We start from the raw sequence: 11,291 nt of genomic DNA on the forward strand, positions 1-11,291 counted from the left end.
ACCTCTTTAGTCTGATTGCCAAAATTTTGGTAATACACTTATATATGACATTACAACATGAGATCGGTCTGAAATCATTCATTGTCGAAGGGTTAGATACTTTAGGAATTAAAGAGATTAAAGTAGAGTTTACCTCCCTTAAAAGTCTGCCTGATCTGAAGAAGCTTTGTATAGCTCGAGTGAAATCATCACCTACTATACGCCAAAGCGATTTAAAAAACATAGACGAAAAACCATCCGGACCCGGAGCTTTATCCGAACCAATAGATGAGAGTGCTGCTAAAATTTCATCTCGGGAAGGTATTCCATTGAGTTGCGATGCTGAATCAGGCTCAAGGATATTTGGAAACACAATTTCGGACAGTACATCATCTTCTTCTATATTCGGTGAATCAGTGCCAAGTAAACCTGTAAAGTATTCCACGAATTTAGTGGGTATAATCTCTGCATTTGTAATCTCGGACCCATCTGTGTCGAAAATCTTTGTTATATTATTTCGGGCTCTTCTCTCCTTTACCGAACAGTGGAAAAAATTCGTGTTTTGGTCATCTAGAGTTAGCCATTTAACTCGACTCTCTTTCTAAATCCGAAATACACATGGATACAATAACACTAATAACCGACATAAGCTCCGGATTCCAGTTCTGTCTCGAAAATCAGCTCTGCCTCAGAGCCCTGCTGTGCATATCAACCCTGTCTCAGTAATCAGCTCCGCTAACGGGTCCAAAATTCCGCCTTGTAAGCGGGTTGGCGAGTCGTAAATCGGGTTAGATATTAACCCGTATTCAAACCACTTTCAACAGGTTTGATTTCGATTATGTTCCAAGTTGGTTTTGGTCAAATATGACATCTTACTCAATGAGTTAAAAATATGTGATTTTTGTAGAATGGGATACCCTCTTTGTGAAAAATTGCATAGTGTATAATAGAATCTTTGTGTGTGTGAAAAGTCCAAAGGTCAATATGCTTAGTAGTCCTTGTGTGTATGAAGTTTCAGACAGCCCTTGTGTCTATATATGAACTCAATGGTGAAAGTATTGAGGAGGTACCTTGGATTTCAAAACAATTATAAGAAGACTATACTTGTTAGAGCTCAAGGCTCTTCCTTGTACCTAGTTATGGAGTTTAGTTTGATGATTCTTAGTTTCTTTCTTAGTTTACTTGTGCCGACACCGAAAAACCTTAGTATGGGCAATGCCTTTTGCAATCCAATAGAGAGAAAAGCTCTTATAAAGTTCAAACATGATCTTAAAGATCCTTCAAATCATCTCTCTAATTGGTTTGGTAAAGATTGTTGCAAATGGAATGGAGTAATATGCAACAATAAAACTGAAAGCAATGTTGTTCAACTTCATCTTGGTAATTTTTCATTGAGTGGTGAACTTAATCCTTCTCTCTTGGAGTTGAAACATTTGAATTGCTTAAACTTAAGCTCAAATAGTTTTGAGGGGATTAGAGTACCATCGTTCTTGGGGTCACTTCAACGCTTAAGGAAACTTGATATATCCAAAGCTGGTTTTAGTGGTAAGGTTCCTCCTCAACTCGGTAACCTTTCAAGTCTTTACCATCTTGATTTGTCATCAGCTTGGGAAGAAGTTTTCTCCTCATTTTTAGTTCTTGAGGTTGATGATCTTGAATGGCTTTCTCATCTATCTTCTCTTGAATACCTTGGCCTTAGCTATTTAAACCTCACAAAGGTATCTAATAATTGGCTTCATGTGATTAATATGCTCCCATCTTTAATTGAAATACGTCTATCTAACTGTGTACTTAACTTCATGCCATCACTTTCGCTTGTAAACTTCACTTCTCTTGCAACTCTTGATCTTTCCGGAAACAATTTCAACTCTTCTTTACCTGAATGGTTATATAATCTTACCAATCTGGTTAGTCTTGATACAAGCGAGAGTCATGTTCGAGGACCAATTCCAACAGCCATTGGTAACTTGAATTCGCTTGTGAACCTTGATTTGAGTCGGAATGAGTTGGAGGGAGAGATCCCAAGAACCTTAGGATATCTTTGCAACTTGAAGATATTAGATTTGTCTATTAACCAACTTCAAGGAGAGATTTCTGGATTCCTAGGAAATTCATCTGGATGTTTTGGGAACAAATTGAAATCGTTAGACTTGCACTTCAATCTACTTTCAGGTCGTTTACCTGATCAATTGGGAAGTCTTACGAATCTAGAAATAGTCAACCTTAAGGTTAACTCTTTTTCAGGTTCAATTCCCATGTCGTTAGGAAGATTGTCGTCGTTGAGAGTGTTACATCTTAGAGATAACAAGTTAAATGGGTCTTTGCCAGAAAGTTTCTGGACCCTCTCGAGTTTAGAAGAACTGACTATCTACAATAACATGCTAGAAGGTGATATTACAGAAGCTCAATTCGCCAATCTTAAGAAACTGGTTATATTAGATATCAGTTCGATGGTTTTAAACTTGAGCTCTGACTGGGTTCCTCCTTTTCAAATTCATTATTTAGTCCTGAGGAATTGTTCAGTCGGAAACCAATTTCCTGAATGGTTACGAACGCAAAAAGATATTGTTTGGGTAGACATATCTAATGCTAGAATATCTGGTTCGGTTCCTGGTTGGTTTTGGAACATGACTTCCCAATTATACTATTTAAATATATCACACAATCAACTTGAGGGGGACTTATCAAATGTGTTATTGGAAAGTAACTCATTTTATGGAGGAGGTATTTACTTGAATTCAAACAAATTCACTGGTAACTTACCTCGTATATCTTCTATTGTCGACACACTTGATCTTTCAAGGAATTCATTTTCAGGACCTATTTCGGTTTTACTATGTAGTCCTGTAGAACATCGGAATTACTTAGTCTTTCTTGATCTTTCTGAGAATCTTCTATCTGGAGGACTTTCTGATTGTTGGTTTCACTGGACATTTTTGGTGCTTATAAGTTTGGAAAACAACAATTTAACAGGGAACGTTCCAAGTTCTATCGGGGTTCTACTAAAACTTGAGACGTTGCTTTTGCAAAACAATTCTCTCGATGGAGAATTGCCTCCCTCATTGCGAAATTGTACTAAATTGAGGATAATCGATCTTGGTGAGAATAGATTTGTGAGTAGGTTGCCAACATGGATAGGAGAAAGCTTTAAGGAGCTTGTTATTATGAGGCTACATTTGAATATGTTTTACGGTGAAATTCCTAGAGAACTATGTTACCTCAATATGCTTCAAATATTGGATATGGGTCATAACAATCTATCAGGATCAATACCAAGATGTTTTAGAAATTTTAGTAAAATGGGTTCGAAGTCTTCCCCAAATATAGGTATGTACAACTACTCGAGTACTGGGAAATATTTCACTATGAATGTGAGTGATGCTTATTACACAGAAATGAAACTTGTGGTCAAAGGTAAAGCATGGGTATATGGAGGCATCTTGCTTAATCTTTTTGCAGCTATCGATCTCTCAAACAACAATTTACACGGAGATGTCCCCGAAGAACTAACATTTCTCTTCAGATTACAAATGTTGAACTTAGCAAATAATAGTTTGATAGGAACGATCCCGAATAAAATCGGTCTTTTAAATTTACTTGAATCGCTTGATTTGTCAAACAATAGATTATCGGGTTCAATCCCTCAAAGCATGGTGAGCTTAACTTTCCTTAGTTACTTGAACTTGTCATGTAATAACTTGTCAGGGAGAATTCCTCAGGGTCGCCAACTTGGGACTTTTACTGAGTTGAGCTATACAGGAAACCATGATCTCTGTGGTCTTCCACTCGATAAATGTGACAAAGATGGACAACGTCAAAAAGCACCATATGGTGACGGTGAAGGATCAACGGAGGACGATGAAGGCTGGATTGAGATGAAATGGTTCTATATGGGGCTACCATTTGGATTTGTGGTAGGTTTTTGGTGTTTGTGTGGTGTTTTATTGGTGAACAAGACTTGGAGGTATGCTTATTTTAGGTTTTTGGATGATATAATATACAAACTCTCTCCTTGTCTGAAGCAAAAGAAAAAATAGTGGTCTTGCACTGATGGGTTTATCTTTAATGTAATAATACACTTTGCTTTTCTGTAACTGAACCAGAAGAGTTTGTGTCGAGTTTATAGTTATATTATATATCTCAAGTTTATGTCGTACGAAATCCTAGTTTATGTATTACTGAAAAACATGAAAAACTCTCGATAGGAATACTGAAAAACAACACAAAGTATCACAATTTAGGACAATCTTATGTTTTGAAATTTAAACCCAGAGAGAGAACAACACAAAAAAGGAGGACAAAAGATGTTTCAGTAGGGAGGAATAGCTTAAGTTTCTTTTTGGGTCTAAAGGAAACTAGGCTATTGCAGAGAGAACGACCCATTTTCAAGAATAATCGTCTTTGAATATACATCGAATGGAACACTATATGAGCACCTCCACTGTAAGTCCTTTTGTTTCTATTCATTTCATATGAAAGACTTAATCATGACTAAGGGGCTTGATACTACGATCGTCGATAGTCTTCAGATGGTGAAGTGTTATAACTAAAAGATGCGGAAGCTATCGAACCTATCCTAGAAATTGATCCGATTATGAAGATTAATCGAAAAGCTAAGCCAAAATCAAATATGCGAACAGAATTAACGAGGTTCGGCTTTAAAGCCTACGTCCTCGGGCGAACAAGAAATCTTTATTGAAGGATAGATGAAGACGACTAACACAACCCGCAAGTTCGTCCCAAGATGGTACCGTATAGAATTTAACCTTCTATACTAAATCTTCGACGACCGAGAAATTTAACACCGCTCAAAACTATGAACAAAAAATTTCTCTCTCACTTGCTCTCTCTCTTTAGCTCTCTCTAAAGAAGAGTTGTTGTTGCTTGTGTTGGTGATGATTGTGGTGATTGGATCCCCTATTTATATATTATTATAAGCCGACAATTGAAGCCAATTTGAATCCAATTTAGAAACCAATTTAGCTTCACCAACCGACATCAATTGATTTCCAAAAAGCTGCCTCCAATTGATTACCAAAACCGCCCATAGCTGATGTGAAACCGCCTCTAGGAATCCAACCAAAACTGCCTCTTACAATTCTCCACCTCGTACACAATTTGATATACTTCAAATTTTGGACGAACACCAGGATACTCCTTGTAAGATATATCTGCTTCTTGTAACTTCATCCGACTGCACCATATGACCATGGCTGCCTACGTACCCTTTTACAGGATCAAGCCTACCGTAGTTCTACCAATCCTTCACATAAAGTTTACCTTGTCGCCATTACGCCCTTTCGGGCAACTTAACACGAGCCGATTTGTAGCAATTCCAGGCAATGCTGAAACTTGCTACATGTCACCACTTTAGTCAACATGTCCGCGGGATTCTCATCTGTGTGTACCTTCATGAGAGAAACATCACCTTCCTCTATGACATCTCGTACAAAGTGATACCTGACATCGATATGCTTAGTACGCGCATGATGGACCTGATTCTTCGCCAAGTGGATCGCACTTTGACTATCACACCATACATCCACGCACTCCTGCTTAATCCCTAGATCATCCAGAAGACCCCACAACCACAATGCTTCCTTCACACCCTCGGCCATAGCCATATACTCGGCCTCCGTAGTAGATAACGCAACTGTAGATTGTAACATCGATCGCCAACTAACTGGAGCACCATGTACCTTAAACACATAACCAGTAGTAGATCGTCTTCTATCTAGATCGCCAGCATAATCCGAGTCAACATAACCGCTTACCTGACATGTGTCTCCACCAAAGCACAAACCCGTATCAACGGTACCCTTCAAGTACCTCAAGACCCACTTCACAGCTTCCCAATGTGTCTTCCCCGGGTTTGCCATAAACCTACTAACCACACTGACCGCCTGTGAAATATCCGGACGAGTACACACCATAGCGTACATCAAACTGCCAACTGCACTAGCATACGGTACACGATCCATATGATCCTTCTCCACCGTAGTAGTGGGAGATTGTTTTCCCGAGAGCCTGAAGTGTGGTGCCAAAGGTGTTGACACCGCCTTCGCATTCTGCATCCCAAATCGAGAAACTACTCGTTCGATGTAACCTTTCTGATTCAAGTACAGTTTCTTACTTGACCGCACTCTCTTAATCTCCATTCCCAGTATCTTCTTTGCAGCGCCCATGTCTTTCATCTCAAACTCTTGACTGAGTTGAGATTTCAACTTATCTATCTCCACCATGCTTCGAGAAGCAATAAGCATGTCATCCACATACAAAAGGAGATAAATAAAGTCACCTTCGCGAAGTTTCTTGATGTATACACAACAATCATAGTCACTTCTGCGAAAACCATGCTTTAGCATGAAAAAATCAAATCGTTTGTACCATTGGCGAGGGGATTGTTTCAATCCGTAAAGAGATTTCCTCAAACGACATACTTGATTTTCTTTGCCCTCAACCTTGTATCCCTCTGGTTGAGCCATATAAATTTCTTCTTCCAAATCTCTGTGCAAGAAGGCGGTTTTAACATCGAGTTGTTCCAGCTCAAGATCACTATGAGCAACAATACTCAATAGCACCCGAATAGAAGTATGTTTCACGACCGGTGAGAAAATCTCATTGTAGTCGACCCCTTCTTTCTGTGCATAACCCTTGGCCACTAGTCTTGCCTTATACCTTGTACCCTTGATCTCGGAAGAATCATCTTTCTTCTTGTACACCCATTTACAACCAATAACAGACTTACCTTCGGGCAATGGGACAACTTCCCATGTCTTGTTCTTGTGAAGAGACTCCATCTCTTCTTGCATAGCAACCAACCAACTCTCTCTTTCCTCCGCGGTAATAGCTTGTTTGAAGGTGACCGGCTCGTCGTCTTCCACCGAGAGTGCATATTCAACAAGATTTGCCTGCCCATAATGCCTAAGAGGTTTGTCTGACCCTAACCTCTGTACCGGCTTATATAATCGTTTCGGCCTAGTGTGTACCGAAACATCCTGCTGTTGTTGTTGTTGTAAAACTTGTGTACCTTCCCCTTGAACCTCCTCATGATCGGGTTCATCAATTTCCTCATCCTGAGTATTATCCTGATGCTCCACCTGATCATGATTCCTAGAAACCCGTTGGTCTTCGGCTTCTAATTCCACTACTTGAGCTTTAGTAGACCCAACATCACCACAACTAGGCACCGTAGCTTCCGCCATAGCTACAATAGATGACTCATCAAACACCACATCTCTGCTGATTACAAACTTCTTGTCTTCCGTACACCATAGCCGATAACCCTTGACTCCTGTAGCATATCCTAAGAAAATTGCCTTCTTTGCTCTATTGTCAAGTTTGTTACCTTTAACATGGTAATAGGCCGTACAACCGAAAACCTTAAGTCTCCCGTAATCTGCATGTTCACCTGACCACACCTCGTAAGGTATGCCGCCATCTAAAGAAGAATGTGGAGACCTGTTCACAATATAACAAGCTGTAGCAACAGATTCTGCCCACCATTCTACGCCTAGTCCCGAATTGGAGCGCATACATCTAGCCTTCTCAAGTAGTGTACGGTTCAATCTCTCTGCGACTCCATTCTGCTGAGGTGTGTTTACTACTGTCCAGTGCCTCACAATGCCTTCCTGATTACAAAACTCCTTGAATGCCCCATCCGTGTACTCGGTCCCATTATCCGACCTTAACGTCTTCAGCTTTCGACCAGTTTTGTTCTCAACCATTGCTTTCCACACCAGGAATGTGTTGAATACCTCATTCTTATGCTTCAGAAAATAAAGCCAGACAAATCTCGAATGATCATCAACGAATGTAACAAAATACCTGGAACCACCCTTGGAAGGTAACTTTGCCGGTCCCCAGACATCGGTGTGTATGTAGTCTAATACCTCTTTGCTCCTGTGCTTGCTTGTAGAGAACGTCACCCTGTGTGCCTTCCCGAACACACAATGCTCACAAAACTCCATGCAAGGCTTCTTCATGTCCTTCAACAAGCCTTTCCCGCACATCAAAGATAGACCCTTTTCTGACATATGCCCAAGGCGCATATGCCAAAGCCTCGTACTAGCCGTTGGATCCCTTCCACTGATTCCTACTGCTACATCTCCCGTAATTGTTGTCCCCAAAAGTTTGTATAAATTACCATAACGAGTACCTCTCATTACCACCAAAGAACCCTTAACGACTCTTATGGAGCCATTCTCTATAATTATCTTACAGCCGTTCCGCTCCAACACACCAAGAGAAATTAGATTTTTCCGCAAATCGGGTATGTGTCTTACGTCCGTCAATGTTCTCACCACTCCATCGTGCATCTTGATCCGTATTGTTCCGAGTCCCACAGTTTTACATATACTATCATCACCCAGTATAACTGTACCACCATCTATACTCCTATAGGTAGTAAACAACTCCCTATTTGGGCACATATGGTGTGACGCCCCTGAATCAAGCATCCACTTATCGAAGATCTTCTCAGACACCTCTGTCACCGAGAAACATTCGTCCGCCTCTTCTGACACATATCCCGCCTCTTGCATCTCTTGTTTCTCCTTGTAGCCTTCGTTCTTTTGCTTCAACTTTCTCTTTGGACAAGCCGCTTTAAAGTGGCCAAGCTCACCACAACTAAAGCACGTTTTCTTGAAAGAGCCTCTAGATTTGGATCTAGATTTCCCGCCCTTTCCCTTTCCCCTTTCATTACTCCTCCCCCTCGTTACAAACAACCCTTGTGCTTGTTCTTTGTCTACTCCACCCGACGCCATACTGCTAGTAGCAACCTTACGAAGGTCATCCGCTAATAGCGAATTTCTCGTCTCTTCCATGGTTAGACTATCACCAACAAGCATCAAAGTTTGAACAAGGTTCTCATAGGATTTAGGTAATGAAAGTAACAATATGAGGGCTTGGTCCTCATCCTCAACCTTAACATCAATATCCTTCAAATCTGAGATAATCCTGTCAAACCTATTCACATATTCCTGAATAGAAGAACCCTCTTCCATTCTACATGTGAATAATTTGGATTTTAAGTAGACCCGATTCGTTAAAGTTTTCGTCATGAAACTGCTTTCTAATTTTAACCACACACCCGCCGCCGTTGTTTCTTCGTCTACTAGGAACGCCACGTCCCTCTCAAGACACAACATAATGGTAGCCCGTGCTTCGAGATCTAACTCCTCCCAATCCTCATCTGACATATCTCCTGGTTTCTTTCCCGTCAACGTCTTGTGTAATTTCTGCGAGATTAACAGATTCTTCATCTGCATCCGCCAATAAGAAAAATCGTTTTTCCCATTGAACTTCTCTATCTCATATTTCCCTGATTTGACCGTACCACTTCTCGATCCCATCTTCTTCTTCGTTCAATCTCAACAAGGCTCTGGTACCAATTGTTATAATTAAAAGTCGCGGAAGCTATCGAACTTATCCTAGAAATTGATCCGATTATGAAGATTAATCGAAAAGCTAAGCCAAAATCAAATATGCGAACAGAATTAACGAGGTTCGGCTTTAAAGCCTACGTCCTCGGGCGAACAAGAAATCTTTATTGAAGGATAGATGAAGACGACTAACACAACCCGCAAGTTCGTCCCAAGATGGTACCGTATAGAATTTAACCTTCTATACTAAATCTTCGACGACCGAGAAATTTAACACCGCTCAAAACTATGAACAAAAAATTTCTCTCTCACTTGCTCTCTCTCTTTAGCTCTCTCTAAAGAAGAGTTGTTGTTGCTTGTGTTGGTGATGATTGTGGTGATTGGATCCCCTATTTATATATTATTATAAGCCGACAATTGAAGCCAATTTGAATCCAATTTAGAAACCAATTTAGCTTCACCAACCGACTTCAACCAACCGACATCAATTGATTTCCAAAAAGCTGCCTCCAATTGATTACCAAAACCGCCCATAGCTGATGTGAAACCGCCTCTAGGAATCCAACCAAAACTGCCTCTTACATGAAGGGTGTCAACTATCTTGGAGAAGACGCATCAAAATCATTATAGGCATTGCTCGTGGTCTAAGATATTTCCACACAGAACTTGAACCTCCATTCACAATATCTACACTAAACTCTACATCAATCTATCTTACAGAAAAATTTTCTCCCAAGGTATGCTCAATACATTCTCGAAAAGATAAAATCATCGAAGTCGTGTAGAAGACTATCTAAGAATCAGCTCAAGATTGTGACTCAGAGTTAACTAGGAATCCTCATTTCTTACGAAAATTGATCATTTACTCTGTGTAGCTGGTTGATTTCGAAAGATGGAATACTGTACTTGCAAGGGTGGAGAAGAAGTCGAGTCTCATCAGCAATGGAGATAAAAAGTTTCCAGAATTACGGGAAATGCCTAACCAGGATGTCCACGATAACGTATTTGCTTTTGGATTACTCCTACTCGAAATAATCAGCGGGAGACCTGCATATTGTAAGGACAGAGGGAACCTGCTTGATTGGGTAAGAATGAATATATAAGAAAACTTGTTTTGTTACACAAATTAATTCTTTATCGGTCCTTATGTTTCGATGTTGGAACTCTTCGAATTGCAGGCCAAAGAATACGTAGAACATCCAGAAGTAATATCTTATCTAGTAGATCCCGAATTGAGACATTTCAAATTCGACGATCTTAAGGTAATATGCGAAGTGGTAAAACTCTGCATCTTGTCTGGCCCCACAAAGCGACCATCGATGCAGTTAATGTGCTCCATGTTAGAAAATGGAATTCATACATCTAATTCTATAGATTTTTCAGAGTCTTCATTGGCATGGGCAGAGCTTGCAATTTCTTCATAGTCTATACTGATTCTAACACGATGTAAATCCGAACTTATAATCGAAATACTTCTCATTTCTTCCACTTGTCTTTCCATTCTTTCATCTTTATTAATGAGAATATTTTCTTTTAATCTGTACATGTAGTTATTGTGAGAGTAGTTAAACTTTGAATGAATAATAATATAGTTTTGATACTTTCTTCTTTTCCTTTGTTGTTTTGGACAAGATGTCATTACTAGAGAAACAATTGGGCGAGTAGTAGGGCATCAAGTGGTTCTATATTGTAGTGGTTAGCACTCTGGACTTTGAATCCAGTGACCACGGGTCAACTCCCGGTAGGACCTATTTTTTTAATGGAACAACAACCCCGATCTGATCTATACACGATACTTGCACTATATCTAATAATTCTATATAAGAAGTTCCGTCTAGTCTTAGCTAGTCCTGTCATGACAGAGTATGTAAGTGGTCCTTTTTCTGCAGAACCATTAACTACTAGCTCTCATCTATCTATATGTATACA

General features: G+C 39.9%; 2 protein-coding genes across 2 annotated transcripts; both read left to right on the forward strand.

The window, feature by feature from the left end:
• The first annotated feature begins 1,010 nt into the window (after nucleotides 1-1,010).
• Nucleotides 1,011-4,140, forward strand: LOC147535330 (receptor-like protein EIX1). Its single transcript, XM_086651157.1, has one exon. The coding sequence runs from the start codon at nucleotides 1,017-1,019 to the stop codon at nucleotides 4,014-4,016; it is 3,000 nt and encodes a 999-aa protein (XP_086507283.1). The 5' UTR covers nucleotides 1,011-1,016; the 3' UTR covers nucleotides 4,017-4,140.
• LOC147535331 (putative LRR receptor-like serine/threonine-protein kinase At1g63430) lies at nucleotides 4,030-10,973 on the forward strand. Its single transcript, XM_086650182.1, has 5 exons — nucleotides 4,030-4,046; nucleotides 4,331-4,422; nucleotides 9,951-10,099; nucleotides 10,238-10,447; nucleotides 10,541-10,973. The coding sequence occupies exons 1-5, from the start codon at nucleotides 4,030-4,032 to the stop codon at nucleotides 10,784-10,786; spliced, it is 714 nt and encodes a 237-aa protein (XP_086506308.1). The 3' UTR covers nucleotides 10,787-10,973.
• Nucleotides 10,974-11,291: the final 318 nt, after the last annotated feature.

The sequence above is a fragment of the Eschscholzia californica genome, unplaced genomic scaffold (genome assembly GCF_041429995.1).
Source record: "Eschscholzia californica isolate CP2 unplaced genomic scaffold, dmEscCali1.0.p SCAF_6, whole genome shotgun sequence".
Lineage (NCBI taxonomy): Eukaryota > Viridiplantae > Streptophyta > Magnoliopsida > Ranunculales > Papaveraceae > Eschscholzia > Eschscholzia californica.

Excerpts from the sequence above, each read along its gene's own strand:
- LOC147535330 (XM_086651157.1), top strand. The coding sequence starts at position 1,017 with ATGAACTCAATGGTGAAAGTATTGAGGAGGTACCTTGGATTTCAAAAC.
- LOC147535331 (XM_086650182.1), top strand. Across the intron at positions 4,423-9,950 it reads ACTATATGAGCACCTCCACT|GGTGTCAACTATCTTGGAGA; the intron begins GTAAGTCCTTTT and ends TCTTACATGAAG. Across the intron at positions 10,100-10,237 it reads CAGAAAAATTTTCTCCCAAG|CTGGTTGATTTCGAAAGATG; the intron begins GTATGCTCAATA and ends TACTCTGTGTAG.